The sequence below is a fragment of the Haliotis cracherodii genome, unplaced genomic scaffold (assembly GCF_022045235.1).
Source record: "Haliotis cracherodii isolate W230 unplaced genomic scaffold, xgHalCrac1.p SCAF_16, whole genome shotgun sequence".
Classification (NCBI taxonomy): Eukaryota; Metazoa; Mollusca; class Gastropoda; order Lepetellida; family Haliotidae; genus Haliotis; species Haliotis cracherodii.
In genome coordinates, this window is record NW_027266271.1 from 19,587,080 (window position 1) to 19,605,377 (window position 18,298).

At 36.2% G+C, this 18,298-nt stretch overlaps 1 protein-coding gene across 1 annotated transcript; it reads right to left on the bottom strand.

The window, feature by feature from the left end:
- Positions 1–4,697: 4,697 nt before the first annotated feature.
- LOC139463456 (homeobox protein Hox-A7-like) lies at positions 4,698–17,961 on the bottom strand. Its single transcript, XM_071244724.1, has 2 exons — positions 17,354–17,961; positions 4,698–6,357 (listed from the first exon to the last, which is right to left on the bottom strand). Exons 1-2 carry the CDS (start codon positions 17,868–17,870, stop codon positions 6,041–6,043), a joined length of 834 nt encoding a protein of 277 aa, XP_071100825.1. The 5' UTR covers positions 17,871–17,961; the 3' UTR covers positions 4,698–6,040.
- Between the last annotated feature and the right edge of the window lie 337 nt (positions 17,962–18,298).

Here is an 18,298-nt window from a genome sequence, read left to right on the forward strand (position 1 = left end):
TTTTTACACCTCTATGCTTGGTAAGATGCATACAGTGTGCGATGATATACTGAGTACCAGGCATGTTGGTTACACCTCTATGCTTGGTAGGATGCATACAGTGTGCAATTATATGTTGGGTACCAACCATGATCGTTGCGCTTCTGTGCTTGGTAACAGGGACACTGAATGTATTTCTAGTATCAGTCATATGTTATTCCATGCTTCTGCTTAAGAAGCAAAGTGTGTACAATGAAGAGTAAGAAGCATTCTGCATATAATATTGTTCTAGATAGCAATATATAAAAGCCAGGGGCATGCTAGGTGTAAGATTACAAGCATGTTTTACCCAGGGATATGTTGATATACTAGTATATAGTATGTGTGCACGTGTAACCAGCCTATTAAAGGCAAAGTTAGGTAAGAAGCTTGCTCAATGTTTGAAATGCCAGTTAGGAAGCATGTACAGTACAAGTAATGATAGCCCAGGTAAGTAGTATGTTGAATGTAATGATATGCTAGGAAAGAGGCATACTGGATGTAATATATGCCGGGGAAGAAGCATACTGAATGTAATGATATGCCAGGGAAGAAGCGTACTGAATGTAATAAAATGCGAGGGAAGAAGAATACTGAACATAATAATATGCTATGTAAGAGGCATGCCGAATATAATGATATGCTAGGTAAGAATCATATTGAATATAATGATATGCCGTGTAAGAAGCACACTGAATGTTATGGTATGCAAGATAGGACACATGCTGAATATAATGATGTGCTGGGTAAGACGCATACTGAATATGCCAGGTAATGTGCATACTGAATGTAATTATATGCTGTGTAAGAAGCATACTGAATATAGTGATATGTTATGTAAGAAGCATACTTAAAATAGTGATCTACTAGGTAAGGAGCATACTGAATGTAATAGTATGCATGGTAAGAAGCATACTTGATATAATAATATGTTAGGTAAGAAGCATATTGGATTTAATAATGTGCTAGGGAAGGAGCATATTGAATATAATGATATGCTAGGGAAGTAGCATACTGGATGTAATGATATGCGAGGGTAGAATTATGCTAGATATAATGATATGCTAGGTTAGAATTATGCTAAATGCAATGACATTCCAGTAAAGAGGCATGCTGTATGGGATGATATGCTATTTACGAAAATGTTACATGTAATAGTATCCTCTGTAAGAAGCATACTGAATGCAATAATGTGTCAGGAGAAACATACTGCATGTAGTGATATGCTAGTTGAAAAGCATACTGAATGTAATGATATGCTGGGTAAGAAGGATATTAATTGCAATAATATGCCAGGTAAGAAGCATACTGAACATACTGATAAGCGAGGTGGGAGGCGCACGGAATATAATGGTATGCTATGAAATAAGCTTATGGAACATAATATGCTTGGTAAGAAGCATACTGAATGTGACGATACTGTAGTTAAGAAATACTATTTTGGGTACGTACACACACATGTATCCATATCTTCAACAAAGATGCATGTGCAAGCTTCAACTAAGATGCATGTGTAAGCTTCAACAAAGATGCATGTGTAAGCTTCAATAAAGATGCATGTGTAAGCTTCACCTAAGATGCATGTGTAAGCTTCAATAAAGATGCATGTGTAAGCTTCAACAAAGATGCATGTGTAAGCTTCAACAAAGATGCACGTGCAAGCTTCAACAAAGATGCATGTGTAAGCTTCAACAAAGATGCATGTGTAAGCTTCAACAAAGATGCATGTGCATGTTTCAACTAAGATGCATGTGTAAGCTTCAACAAAGATGCATGTGTAAGCATCAACAAACATGCATGTGCAAGCTTCAACAAAGATGCATGTGCAAGCTTCAACAAAGATGCATGTGCAAGCTTCAACAAAGATGCACGTGCAAGCGTTGTGTGTAAACCGTTTTGTCTCTTGGTTTTCTAAATGTAGAGTCTTTAAATTGCGTGTATGTCTATACTTATGTTAAACGAGTTAAGTACTCTATGTGGTCCTTATACATTGCCACGCATGCAATATGTACGTTAATCAGTGATTATCGTGATAAAGTATTACATCGAAGTCGTGAAACATGGATGAAATAAACAATATACCCACATTGTTCTTGACGGCCAATAACGATTTAGTGCCACTCAAATAATTGACAAGCCGTATAAAAAGCATGACATACGTGTTATAAAAATACAGACAGAAATGCATGAAAAAAACACAGCACAGGGTATATTTAATCACGACTGATGCTGGTATACTCTCCAGGATGAAGAAAACATATCTCGCGTGGGAGATGGAATATATCACCCCTGTCATTATACGAGCCAGCAACCATATTGATATTGATTAGGGACAAATTGTAATTAAATGTCATATATAATCAAGAGATTGATTCGCGGCGCAACTGTTACAATAACTCGCTAAATCTGACCAGCTGTATTGTGAGATATGAATTGACATGATAATCCTATGAACGAATATTCATATACTTGGCTGTCGCTTGTTGCGTTACTGCATTGTGTATATGGTTATAACATTCCGATATTCTTTACTTGAATAAATCATATGCATTTCATATACATTTTAGTGCTGTAAGGGCAACCCGATCCCTCTTGAAAGGTATCGGACAATAATATCATTTAATAGTGTATATGTGTGCATTGTTATCGCAATCGACATCAGCTGATCGTTGTACATTTCATTATGAGTGGCAGGTCTAGCGCTGTGTAGTTTCGCGATTAGAGTGACATTCAATGTTAATTTCTTATCAACATATTTTAGTAATAATCATCTTCGACGAGTTTTATGTTGTATGTGTGTTTCCATAGATCGGTATGCTTCCTGCATAATGTGTATTTCGTGTGCTGTTGAAAGCGTATGCGTGTGCGCGTATGATTTCGAATGCCCGTGCACACGTTTGGATTAACATGCTTCATAATGACTGATAATAGCAAATGAAAGTCAAATATAGCATATCACATTTACATGGATTTCATTGTTGATTTCGTAAAAGAGGCATTTGTGGAAAACTTTGTTTGGAAAACAATGCACATGCAAAATATATTTCTGTGTCCGTTGTTATAGAAAGAGATGTAGTTCTACTCAAAGTTATGTGACAATAAGAAAACAGGTGTCCACAAAATCGGCAACTTAAGAGCTCGATACGTCTTTGCATATCAACACCCTCATTAAACTATAACTAATGATGGCTACACGTTAAACTATCTCGCTGATGCAGCACAAAATAAATGCGTGTGTCCCAGTAAGAACCGTTGCCTATGCTTACCAACCTCGACCAGATGCTGAAGGCTAATTCAGTTTCCCTTCGACTGTAATTATTACTCAAATACGATGCCAAAAGATAATCGCCTCGTGACATAAGGTACGTATCTACAACCACTAATGCTAAAGTAGAAAGCCTCTGTGTATAATCGTCACCATATCACAGTATGGTTGGTTTGTACTCTGTCTCCTTTCATTTACGCTTGTGGAATAACTTATTACCTGAGTTTACAAGCACAAGACAGAATACTAATTCGTAACAGAAGGAGATATGAACCGAGAGATAATCATATCTTCTATACACGGCCTCTCGACACGGACGTAAATCAATTAAAGGCTCCCGTAGAAGCATTCTATGGCCTCGAAACGAAACAGAAGCCACTACCACAGTAGATGCGAAAACGATAAAAGTGTGGTTCTGAAACGAAATTGACATCCTGTGTGATTGCAATAGACATTTATATGTTCGTTGACTATTCAGTAACATATGCCTTTGCGTGTACCCTTTTAGAGTTGGTATGTTCATTTTTCGACTTTTAATGTGTCATTATTAAATATATATCTATCTAAATGTATATATGTTATTCCAGGGGAAATTCCGTTGCCGTATTTCAGAAGTACTGATTTCAAAAGAAATAGATCATCCGACAACTCGAACTGAAATCGACATGATGAATCTCATTTCAGTTGTAGTGTTGACTTATCATTTTTGAATATGCGGCGCAAACACGTGGTTAATCTGAATACCATATATATTTTTGAATATATGTTTATAATGATCAGAATTTCATGCACTAAGCATGTTTGTTTTGAACCAAGTATCGAAATGCCAAAATTGCATTTATTATACCACAACCAAACATTAATCTGTTGATCAAGAAACTTGAATTTAAATTATAAATGTATACATTTTGTATAATATTATATACATATATTCCCTTCAATTCGCACCTTAACAGGCAAAGTGTAAATTTATATTTTGCCACAGAATACCAACATAATTCACAAACCATCAACATTAAACAGACCGACCGACCGACTCAAGTAAGCTCCCTTAGCTATATCAAACAGAGTGATTTGCTAAATAATGATTTATGGCTCATATTATATCTGAAAATGAAATGGTTTTATTTGTGTGAATATTTAATGGTGTAGGTGGATCATTTATTGATCTTAATAATATCATCTATATGAAATAATAATTGTGTATATTGGATGCAAATACATGAATGTTTCACAAGTATGAAAAATCCAGTAGTGTGTATTTTATCAATCGTTCAATAATTTGTCAATGATAACGGGTGCAGTTGATCCCCAATACAAAAATGACACCAAATACAAAATATATAACAGACACAACAACGGTAAACTGATATGACATTTATTGAAAACAAGATGATATTGTAACGTAAGTTGATAATTTAAACGTCTAATCTTGACTACTGATATTGACAAATGGAAATGAATATACAAATAACAAAATATATTCATAATTCTCGTTTTTGCAAAAAAATGATGAACCGAGTTTGCTCCTCGCCTGCGCGCACAACACAGAATAGCACTAAATGGTCAGTTCGACCTGTGGCTATTTTTTTTAATAAATCATAAATATATTTACATATCATCACTGTTAGGCTTAACTTGTTTTTTTGTATAACGTTAATGTTTTGGGACGTTTAATGCAGATGAATTTCCTTTGAGCATCTTGTATTGATATATCAACGGTGTGTCACTGAGGATTTCAATGGTGTGCTGAAACCAACACAAGCAATATATTACATATTCAAAATTCTCGTCTACTGTAATGCAATCAACGGATAAAAAAACCCCTAAAAATATGTATTCAAACTCTGAATTCTCAGCATTGTAAATATAAAATAAACAAACTGGTATTCAGGGCATGCGAATAGGTTGGGATTAAACCGGAATGATAATAATTAAAAGCAAATAGTTTTCACTCCCTCAAAATGTTTTATGCAAGACAATGCTCACAAAATTACAATCAAGACTTAAATTGGTTGGACAACAATTATTCGTAAAAAGGTATATGAAACAAACAATTCTCAATATTTTACGTGTACGAAAATGTAGGCGAACGTTTTGCTGAGACATTGAACGGGAGTCTCCATTTGGTCAAGTCTTTTGGCGAGTGGTTCTGTCTCCCCCTTCACTCTAACATCAACTTGAATAATCTAATCTGTTTCATTTTTAAAACTTAATTTCGACAAGGCATTGTACTGCAAGGCTTTATAGGACCAGGAGCATTCTAAAATGTTTCAATAGATTCTAATCGCTCTGTCTGAAGATGGATATTGAATAATAAGAGCTGGCTTATCGCATCATGTGGATGATACAATATCAGCATTTCAAATGTAAGCATTGAAGCTTGGCTCAGGGGCATGAGAAAAACACATCATGTCTATTACTGTCAATTGCACTTTTCTGTCAATTTCAGCTTGTTCATTTCAAGTCAATTTCCTGATCACACTTGCAAGAATCATCACCAATCCGTGAGAGCATCTTCCTCTTTTGTAAAGTTTGAGGTGGTTTAAATGTCCTTTGTTTACGATCGAGGTACACGGTTCGAACGAATGGACAAAAATCCACCCGCATTCGAGTCTCCGATACAGTTGAATAACTCAAATTTACAAAAAAAATGAGTTCAAAGATCAACTGGTTTAGACATTTACCCTGAGGATATACCGAGACTGTAGTTCTCGTTTCTGTGGTTTAATTTGGGAGTGGCAAGACCGTAAGACCCTACCCTGTCGAATCCTGGGGCGAAGGGACATTCATGTTTATGGGAGTACTGTTTGTGATACTTTGGGGTGAAAGAGACTCTTCTTTCATGCTTTTATCAGGACCTGTAAGCTTCTGTAAATTATTTTCCTTTTTCCATTTCATTCGTCGATTTTGAAACCAGATTTTAATCTGGCGTTCAGTAAGTCCTAGCATATGTGCAATTTCTATCCGTCTCCTCCTTGTGAGATACCGGTTAAAATGGAATTCCTTCTCCAGTTCCAGAGTTTGGTACCTTGTGTATGTCTGCCGCGTCCGCTTCTGTTCAAAATGCACCTCTGAAATAAAAAAACAACCAATATGTAAGTTCAAATCCTAGAAATAACTTGTTTACCACAAATAATATTAAAAATAATTCCAAATAATACAAAAGGTATAAATGTTGGTTTTTTAATCGTTGTATTCTCTTCCAGGTTTTGTATTTTGTATAGAAATACATATACACAAACAAACGCGAGAATATTCGCATAAAATTAACTTTCATCCATAAACATTATATCTAATATTAAATTATTTTTTTTATTGTGATATTAATATTTGTATAGAGCCACGATATAATTGTCAGTACACTGTTGCTTACGTTTCAATTTCTGTTTTATAAAAAAAAATATTCTTCATTTTCTTTATATGTATGTATCCTAGGTGATTTATTAAAACGCATCTTTGTTCTTTTATATACAAGAACAGTGTATTATCTTAATGCAATACATACATGCATATGTGCATGATTAGCTAATTTTTTCACGTCCTGTAAATTGATGAATGGTATGTCATAATATCTGACTGTGTTGTGGCTGAAGTCAAAGTGACGTTGTTGATAGTAACACATTTCAAAGGATCCACTGTACCCTTACGACTTGAAATGTGGCATTAAGATTATGTATAAACTTGTACCAGACAATCAACAAAGCTCCGATATGAAGTTTCCTGCGACCAAGCATCGACATATTATTGCTATTTTTGAAATCGAGTAAAATCATCCCTTTTTCAAACTCGCTCATCCAGTAAACAAGTGAAATCTCGCACTAAGCGACAGTGTATTAAACGAGGTGTTTTTTTTCGTATGCATTTTGGATGATTTAATTTCTGTCCCTAAGCCTACATATGCCGTAATGGCCCGTTGCATTACAAAAGCTTGTCTCAGCGTTCATCCGATTATCACCCTTGACTCGAAATATTAACTCATGTGGAGTATTTATAGCAAGGCAAGCGCCACAATCCGATTTTCGGGAAGCCTGATGTATTATTGCTGAGCGGTGATCCTTAGCCGCTCTGTCTCGCGCTCAGCGAACCGTAAACTTCAGCATGGGCTAAAAGTATGCGGGCGTTTTCTTTGATTCTGGGCACGATGCTATCTAATAGGAAACAGACAGGGCTATAGGGAACTACCCTACCTGTCCCCAGTGAAATCAATAAATCAAACTACATGATCAAAGGCGTTAAAACCGGTAAAAGAATACGTCCAAAGTCGGGACAGTCGAGCAACGTTCGCTCGATTTGACGACACGCTGTAACAACGCTAAGCGAGTTAAATATCTCCCAGGGATATATGTCTCCTATCTCGGTCAAAATATACATCCGACCTCAATATGTAAGTGCAATGGCAGCGGTTGACGATATTGGCGCCGATTGGGCATTTATGACTCTGTGATATTGTCGAATGAATCTGACAGCAGTCGCATTTTGACAATTAAAGACAAAGATTTCGATGACCGCTGAAAACAATATACAACAATTGCTAATCGGTTTATAACCAAAGGGAGATAATTGCAATTCTCTCGCCTTGGCTATTGTTTGCGAAATGCCTAGACGGGCTATAAAACTAAGTGTTATTGAAATAATTGCTTTAGGACACTCGACGATTGAACATCATGAGGTGTGATTAGAAGTGATTTTTGTTCCTGGGTGAAGATTAGAGTAAACCCTTTCATTAAATTGTCAGTAAAGAAAGTTCGTTTTATATCGAATGCTGTGATTTATGAAATGCTCCGGGCATGTTTATTTACTAAACATTAGTTTCATCCACTGGTCTGTTGGTTTGAAAGATGATTGAGTGAGGTTTATCCACCTATCGTGGGAATATTGGTGTCATAAAACGCAATAAATCAAACTTTGATATAACACTTAACTAGGTATGGTAAAACAAATAAACTGCAAGGCAAAAGAAAGTATACACTTGAAAATTGGATTTGACCCAAAAATTACAACCGTTATCAAAACGTGTAGGCTGAAAAAAGTCACCGAAACACTGGAATGTTCAGGTCCAAAATGCAACAATGATACACGTATCAAATAGCTCACCTTCGAATACCCATGTCTTGTTTGTTTAAATTTTAGCCACCATCAAACATAAGTGTGTTCTTTCTTTTTCAGGGCAGTCAAATAATAACAAAATTATCACAATTGTAAACATACTACAGGGTAAAATGACTTCAAGGTTTGCAACTTAAGGAGTTTTAAATGTCTGCCATCCTCAACAACATAGGGAATGTCAAATTGGTCTTCTTGAATTGTTTTTTTTCTGAAATTTACGAATTTGAAGATACATTGGGGATGTGGCTTTCAACAGAAAGATCAGCCTGACGTTACGGGAAACGCGCAATGTCTGCCGTTGGAAAATGTCAGGTCAAATTGTTTTTCTTGAATTACTCCTTTCTGAAGTTTACGAATTCGAAGATACGTTAGTGATGTGGTTTGCTACGGCAAGTTACAGGAAACGCGTGATGTTAGTGTCCGATACACGTAAATGATAATTCATAATGCATGACACGTGAGGGAGAGAGAATGAATTATGTATTCAAGACGGCTCTACTCCATGGAAACACAAGGGATGAACACACAGACATGATCAGCACCTACACTTACTAGCTAACAGCACATGATATTAAACTAACCATTTTTCATATGTATAAGAAGCCTTTTATTTAAACGCGATTATCAATAATCTGTGTACCAAACTGCCGTCCCAAAAGAGCAAAATATTATAAAACAGTGAGTTAAATTTATTTATTTAATACAATAATATACCCAGTTAAAGTTGGACTGAAAAGAATCAGTTTTCACAAATTTCCGCAACAAGATTTTTGTTACATTTGTGAGTATTTCGTGTATAAAATGAATAATGGAGTTTACATTCAATGTTGCGTATAAATTCGTTGCGGCCTATTTTGTTAAAAAGTGTATTTCAGTGTGTGCTTTTGAATAATGAATGGCGGTACATCTACTGATACACATTGTCTCTTTCATGTTTGTGGAAAAAAATGCAACCTATTTCAAAACGGAAGGCATCAGTGATGCCTCAAAGTACCTGTCACTCAAATGTCAATCAAAGATTCGTGTTTGTAAAATATGGAGACAGAAAGACAAAATGTCGTAATGTCTTGGGAAATGTTGTTAAAATACTATAGTCTGATACGTCGTAACTTGGCATATTTTGTGTACTCGCTGCAAACCAGTTTTAATTTTGTTTCAAGTTTTGGAGTGTTCTCTATTTGGTCAAATTCTTAACGACTCTTAGAAACACGTACACAAATTGAACAGTCTGATATTTTTTTGTTAAATACTATAACTAATACTTTTACAATCTCGCATAATGAAAAATATCCTCAGATAAAAATAATACAGTTGTAAAGCCTTACAAAAACTGCGATTTATAATCATTATAGGGCGACGCGGATTTGGCGAAATTGATGCCTTTTAGGACAGAATTAATGTGTTTTTTTATCATTAAAAGCAATTTCTCTGGTGAGAAAGTTTAACCCGAGAGCTTTTTAATGCCCGCGTCTTAATCAACAACACAACTCCGTTTGGTTTTCGTTTCTTAGAAACAGTACACCCATCCCCCCTGGAAAATGGGTGCTTTGTGGGTAGGGTATTTCTGGGAGCTTTCCGAACGTTCACGTTTGTTGTTGTTGATGTGTTGGTGTAATGTATCGGTGATGGATTAAAAGAAACATAACCAGACCCCTGCTCTAGGGTATGCGCCTTCTGAAACTTTCAGATATCTTTATCCCTTGCATAGACAATGTATATTTACATTATATACGCAAAACCGTACAAATCGGACAGCTAATTTGCTCTTATTGGTATGTATAATAATAATAATAATAATAATAATAATAATAATAATAATAATGATAATAATAATAATTGTAATTGTATCCGCGAGTGTCTATCTTACTGCATAGAAGGTGTCCATCAATTAAGAGTCCTGTTTGAAACATATTCCGTTATCGCATATTTCATACCCCTTGATGTGGGTGCCTTCAGTTGTTAAAATGCTCACTAAATATACAAACACCCTTGTTCGAATAAACAGGATGAACAACTTTCCCCCAAAATCATTGAGTGGAATCCATTTCCTATAAAGATGGAATTGATGTCTGTCACTCATCGGTGGATGAAATGAATAAGATTTTTCTTTTCCCATATTTCTCATGCCTGGTTCAAGAAAGCCACATGCTGCTGCTAAAGCCACACCAGTATGAGAAGCGTTCACGCTGAAATTGATCGATGTCATATCGCATGACAATTCGCTCATAGCGATGTCGATTTCGATATATACTGCATAAGCCGGGCGTTAATCAATAGATGCCGAAAGCCATATGCCTTGGTAAGATGAGATCCCAACAAGAAATTCAACATGATCAAGCTGAAATCAACAATACCCTATCAATTAGCTTCGTCTGTAAAATAATCCAGATATTAGGCTATTGATTGAAATCGACAAAGCTGAAGCTAGATTGCCAAATGCCAAAGTTTGTTTTGAGACAAGGAGCTTTGGAATATGTCGCACATCTAAAAATAAGTCGTAAGTTTCATAATGAATGACTTGGGACCATGCTTGACTGATACTCTCACTTTCCATAACGCTTCGCCTGCTCCGGAGTGGATTGCTTTAAAATCTCTTGCAATATTTATAAAACTTTGTCGTTATGATATATGTCCGAAACTGGCAACTTGTATGTCAAATGGTGTGGTCCTATCGTCAAATAGACGTATTATAAATTATGATTTTAAGTAACACATAAAAAAGATTAACGATGGCTTCATATTGACAATTCATTTGAAGAATAATAGATTCGAAATTGACATATATGTTTAAAACGTCACATTATACTGAACAATAATTTTCTATATATTCCAAATCAAACCCAAGAAGTATTAAGCATTTCTTTCGTCGATACATGTTTTGTTTCCTACATACTAATTACAAGATATAAGATGTTTGTGACTTTCCTTTCCAAGGTTCTATTTGAAAGTGACTGAACTTTCTAATGATTGAGGCAAATGTTATTATTTGACAATAAACTTTTCATTTAAATAAAGACAGATGTTTGTGCTTTTTATACAGCAGTCTGTTTCTCTGAATAACTTCCAATTTGAATTTATGCATAGTTAATTTTGTGTTTTAATATTTCTTAAACCAATATGAACCAACGGGCATATTCGGTGCATGCTTTCGTATTTCTAAAATGAGCGTGCGTTATACATCTGGCCCAATGAATGAGATCATATACATATTCATTTAACAAATATGTCAGTGATTCTCAAGTATGCTTGCCATAAATTTACATGTGAAAGTTATTTTTTCCAAAGAGCCACGATTTTCGGTGAATATCCGCATTTATCCTGTTGAGAACTTGTTCACCTTGTTTTAAAGGAAAGTTAATTACGTGTAAATTACTTCAAACCATCACGTGACTTTAAGCACTTCAAAAACCTGCGTCTCAGTTGATATAGCTGCAATCAATGTGTGGGGTAGGATTAAGTGGTGCCTAAATGGTTGTTTCAGTTTTTGTAGATCAGAAAGTAACTATTTCTAGGAGAAAACCTACAGTTATGACAATTGAAAAATGCTAAGAGAAACGATTGAAGGAGAAAGCTGCCAAGACGTAAAAGATGATGGTGAGAGATTTTCTCTTGCTTAAAACACTGTTACAATGATGGCAAAATCGATCAAAATTGGATTTCGGTGTAGTTTCAAATTAGTGAAAGTCAGGAAATGAAATTGTGAGAGTGAGAGAGCTTTTTAAAGTGTCTTCGAACTATTTCTCAGTGTACCCCTGACCAAAGTTTGACAGGCTCATAGAGGAGTTAAAAGGAAATTCTCACTTTTAAGCGAAATACATTTTCCGGGCCATTAGAAGCCGAGCTCTATTTCAACATGTCACCACCCTGATGCAATAAAAGAAATCTAGCGTCAAGCTTGTAAACCCCCATCAGCGCTCGGTTTAGAAGTTGTTGATTTCAAACGAATAGAAAAGGGTTATAAAGTCATTTCGCCGTCTGACAGGAGTTCCCATATGCAGGGATGATGAAGTGAAACCGACATCGGTTGCGGAGTGGTCAATTTCAAGGAGGGAGAAAACAAACATCCCTCCTGGGCAGTTTGACAGGCTATTCCATAAGCCATATGTGTCTTATGGGAGTGTTAATTTCGGTTTCTTTCAAAGAGAAATGGACGCTAAAGACGAGGAATCGTGAGAAATCAAATAAATCATGGTGTAAAAGACTAACCCTCTTTGATCCTTGTCAAATGAATAAACGTGTATATCCAATAGCAGATTACCAAAAAAAGCCATCCATTTTCCAAAATTAACTGGGCATTACGCGAAATTACTATCATCGTTAAATAGGTATCAAGTGAACGACATCTTTTGAACTAAATGCTGATGTGAAATGATGTGAAATGACGTGAAATAGACCTTGATAATACAGTCATGTGTCAGTGACATGTATTATTGAAATCGACAACCCCCAATTACAGGTGAATATCTCACTGTGTATCAATTGACAACGGAAATAAAGGACGCCCGCGATAACCAAAACGTGAATGGAACTTAAGGGTTATGTTAACCTGCGATCAATTCTCTATGAGACTTTTTTTCATGGAGAATAAAATAAAACATATAAAAAGTGTTTAGAGTAACTGCGCTGCATCCGTTTATTTGATAAGTCACTTGATGGAATTAATAATTAAAACCTTTCCCCATATTACGGAGACTAAGTAACAAGAAATGAAACAATAGTCTGTTGTTGCATGTAATAACGTGATTTGATAATTAATAAAAACAATTGTGGACAGACTATTAACAGCATTATTCAAATTATGTTTGATGTGTTGATTTTCAATCCAATATACTTCACCAAAAATGTAGGAAATATTTTTTGATGAATTGGTTTCAAATAAATTGCTCGACAGATAATTGAAACAAAAACCACAGATAGAAAGAACAAATAAACGCCCAATCAAATTTCATAATCTAATTACATTTTTATTTGTTCATTAGTCACTTCGGCGATCAATATCCCAGTGCCTGGCTTAGCCATCATTGCAATATTTTATCTTCTGAGCACTTTACCATAAATCAGCACTTCGCCATTCGCCTTCGTTCAAACCATCGATTGTACATTGAAGGGAATTGAGACGGATTTCGCTCTATTTAGGCCTGAATCAGAGTGTTTTTGGGTCACTGTATTCATCGTTTGATAGTGAAAAGAATTGCTTTACAAAGAAATTACAATTCCTGTGACATTTTCACCTCGGAATGAATTCCCAGGCTGGTTGAAACATGCATAGCAGTTTCCTTCAAGTAATGACACCCTATTTGTGTTCGTTTTGCCTATACATTCTGTAAAATAAATATTTTAGTTTCCTAATAGCATCTTTTAAGACAGTTATTTCAGATCCTCTTATTGATCGGATAGGACTGTGAAATTAACAAAATAGTTTCTATAAATTGATTTTGTCTATATTTCTTCTCAATTGCCACACAAGGAGGCGCCGTCCAAACTGAATACGCACTTTAAAAAGGCATTTCATTTTATACGTAGAGTTAATGATTATTTCCTGAGGACATTTCAGTGCAAATTTAAGTCTGGTAATGTTTAGGGATGTAGAATTGTTTGTACGCTGTAACAACAATGTATGAAAGCGGTTATGGAATATAAAAAAAACACAACTTATTAATACATATGATATGCATAGTTTGTCCCGTCTTTTGTATCATCTGCTTTAGAAGTCCTGTCACCACGTCGATCATATGCGTTTTATTATATTACGGATTGTGTTTTATTAACGTGTTGTCAATGCCGGGGGGACGGTAATAAAGTTAGGAAAATCATTCTCATTTTATTACATTTGCTAAATGAATTAAACATAATCACTAAATGTTATTTTAAACACGGATTAACCCTGTACACACCTCAGAAGCAACCTAGTAAAACACCGGTTACTAAAAGAAGAATAAGTACAAATAAAAGTAGTTTTATTGGACACTTTTATCGTTTTACGACGTGCGAACACTTTACTATCCATTGAACCCACGGCGAATGGCGACGTCATATAACGCACAATAAATTTCATGGATTGTATATACAAGGTGATTATTAAGTTAAGCATACATTTGATGTTTAACTAGAAGTAAACACTGAACTAAACAACGTATATCTAGTCTGATTGTTTAGATAAACAACTTAGTGTCCAAATGAAATATCACCTCCGTTAGGTCCTCGACCTGCGACATGATCTTTGCTGCATTGTGAAATGTACATACTGTTGTACATTTCAGACAGTTAACAGATCACATATCACCATTTTGCATGTACATTTCAGCACATCATGCGCATCATAACCAGATTTTAACGGTAACCACGTTACATCGTAATACATAGTGTGACCAGGGTTGACCTCATTTGGAATATTTCCATAATGTCACAAATGTATATCAGAAATATGTTCCTGCAGAACCGAGGACATTTCGGATTTAAGTGTACAATAGAACAACAGGTAGTTGCTTTGTAGACCACAGGAGTCGCTGAATACCCCAACACTTGTGATAGCCAAAACGCGAAGAGGCAAGGTGATTTATTTCAACTGTTTGTGAGGTCCTGTTTGTTCGGGTTCGTATTGTAGTGAGTTCCTCGCACACACTTCTAGGTGTTTGTGATATACATCAGAGGGCGCCGTACTATCATAATGGCGGTGCTTATTTCGTGTCTTTGAAATAGAGTCATTAATCATTAGGGCCTTGCAGTCGCCTTCCTTCTCACGACGCCGGAGCGTGTTGAACGTTTTCTCGTTTATTGGTTTGATATTGTTATTTCAATGCAATTGTTTCACATTAAATGAACGAGCATGTCTCTATCATATAAATAACGGCAATATATCAGCTTACACGTGTCACATTACAAAGGCGCGTGAATGAATTTATTCAGCACGGAATTGATTACATCATAAGAATCATGATTAAAATATTTCATATCAAAACGAATTACATGTTCATTCATTACGTGCACCATTCCGATTCAAAACCATACTTCAAAACATGTTGCTATTATTTTTTATATCAACACAGATAAAGCCTTACTTGGGTTAAGCTAACATCCTATTCAACACAAATCTTACTATACCGTGAACCTTGAGGCTATTTAGCTTTGTCTGTTGACGTACACTGTTTACGACCCGGTAGCATGATCACAAGGTGCAACGTCTTGTTGATATACATCATGTGCCTGTAAACTCTCCCCAAATTTACACCGCGCTGTTAAAGATGTATACACTACATAGATATAGATCTACATAGACCTACATTGACTATTGGTGTGGTGTTACATGTTAAGTATGAATCAACCCTTGGTAAAAACTGCTGGGCAAAGAAAGTATACACCCATGTTGATGATGGCTATAAATGAAACAAGAAATGGCTATTCGATGGCGATTTATGTCACACGAGTGTCATAGTTGTGTTTTGGACCTCACGTTTCCAGGGTTTAGCCGACTGTTTTCAGATTAGTACCTTTTTTTTCTAACGTTTGTGATATTTTTGTCAGATCCAATTTTCAAGTGTATACTTTCTTTTGTTACGTTTGCTTATTCCTGTTGAAACATTTATTCTTATCGATTTCATGTTCCTATGATACAATATTTCAACAATGTTAAATATTTGAAATACGGCTCATGACTGTTCGGTCCATGGGCCAATTCGCTACCCTTCAGTAAAAGGAAGCTGATGATTTGTTTATTTCATTTTCACAACCTGGAAAATCCCATTTGTGCGTTGTCGGGTTGTGTTACACATGTGTAAATGAATGCAACAGCTAGTCTAAAATGAAATAGAATATATTATTTCTAATTGTTACCGCCTCGTTTAAATCAAGCGTGTGAAGCTAGTTATAAATGTATACAAATGGTTGTCATTCACATGGTGTGAGTGCGTGTTTCATATCCGTACACGATCAAATAAGATATGTTTTTGTTGATATATGCTTGCCATAGAAAAAACTCAACAGGTCTGTAGTGGGACTGAGATGAGTCATGGTGACAAAGAGGCCATTTTGTTAAACATATGGAAGGTAGACTGATTAGCATAGGGAGGAAACCCTGGCACGTGATCGGTGTGTGTACATTTATAGGTACTGCTATATGATAAAATAACTTTGTGTATGCGTTGTATTTTATCAAGTAGGTTGCACCAGCGAGAAAGCATTAACGATTCTTTAACGCTTAATCAACGCCTAAAACTATTGATAATTTAAAAGTTTGATTGATGTAATTTTGATGAAATAACAACCTTTTTCGATTGATATAAATCCCTATAAAATATCAGTTCTCTCTATTTCAAGCATTTTCTACAAGTCCTGCATTTAATTATTTTCTCCCTTTTTTCATTCATTCCTTTTTATCGTTTTCACATTACGGGGAAGCAATTTCAGACGCCTCGCGCTATTCTGAATAGTGATATTCGCACCAATCAATAGCGAAGCCATTGAAATCAACACCATTACATTTCAGGGAACACGAAATTGACATTGTCTCTCATTCGGCTTTGTTTCGTGAAAACCTCTTCCATAATTTGAAAGCAGTTGAACAAAGTATGGCAGAATTATACCGTATGTTTATCATACAGAAAGCATTTTGCACGTGTTATTATATTCCAGCAATGCATAAATTGGAACATGTATCTCATACACAAACTGCCATGTACATTGTCAAATATGCAAGTATATTATGAAAAGAGACTGTTTTATCGTTGAATAACCCAAACGCGTCTTACTCTGACGTTCAAATTAAACTGTTGATGGGTAACCTAGTTTTATGCCTCATTCATAACACGTATGGGTATTTTTTCCTTCCCGAGCATTGAACGCGGAGAATACTACACATACGGTACGAGTTATTACACTGGGAATACATGCATCAAATGTAACATATTACATACATTTTATGACATGTCGTGTGACATATCGTGAAATAACATTACAAGTACATACCTCCATTCGCTGGCCTCATCCATGGGTACACAGGCATATTTTGTGCCGACATTCCGTTTAAAGGACCATAGCTATTTGGATTGTTCGTCACCTCTTGCATACCGCCGAGCTGCTGTTGCGGATGATAATAAAACGGAGGCATTTGATTCGGGGGACAACTTTCACTATTTTTACAGTCTGCCATTCGGTTTTCGAACGATGTCCCGTATATGTTTTCCGTTGCATTGTGGTACACTGGATATTGAGCCGACGCAGGGGGAGAACAACTCGCTAGTTGCTGTTGTTGCTGCTGCTGCTGTGGTTTGATGTCAGCTGTCCGTGGTTCAACTCTGTCATAACCCCCGTATCGCATGTATGTCCCCGTGCCGTATAGCGGAGAACTGTCATAAGACATTTGGGTCGAGTTCGGGAGATACATATTTTCCAACTTCGTATCACTGTGATACAGGGGCTGTTCCATGTGAACTGCTGTGCCACCAGAAGGACCTGGCAGAATATTACTATAATACGAACTCATGCCGTTGAGGCAGTTTATCTCGACAAATGATTTGTGCTCCGAAGTCTCTTCAACATGTCCAATATACAAACCACCCCCACAGAAGGATAGCAGCCGACGGCCGTGTGACGCGAATATCACCAGCCAATCAGACGGCCCGGCATAGCCACGTGACCTGTATCGTCTCACGAGAAACGCACCTGTGCGACTGAAGGGCTTACCTTTTTGTTGTGGGTCTGATGAATGACACGAGGTGGAGAATGAATTCAACGCATTGCCCGTGCTATATAACAGCGGACTTTGACGGAATTCTAGCCAAAGTGAGTTAGTACCCGTTTCTTCATATTTAACTCGCGATTGGGAAAAGAAGCGAAACGAAGCAAATTTTACGAAAACGTGTCGGCATGCTTAATGAAAATGGCAATTCGAGATTGAAATAATTCTCTTAG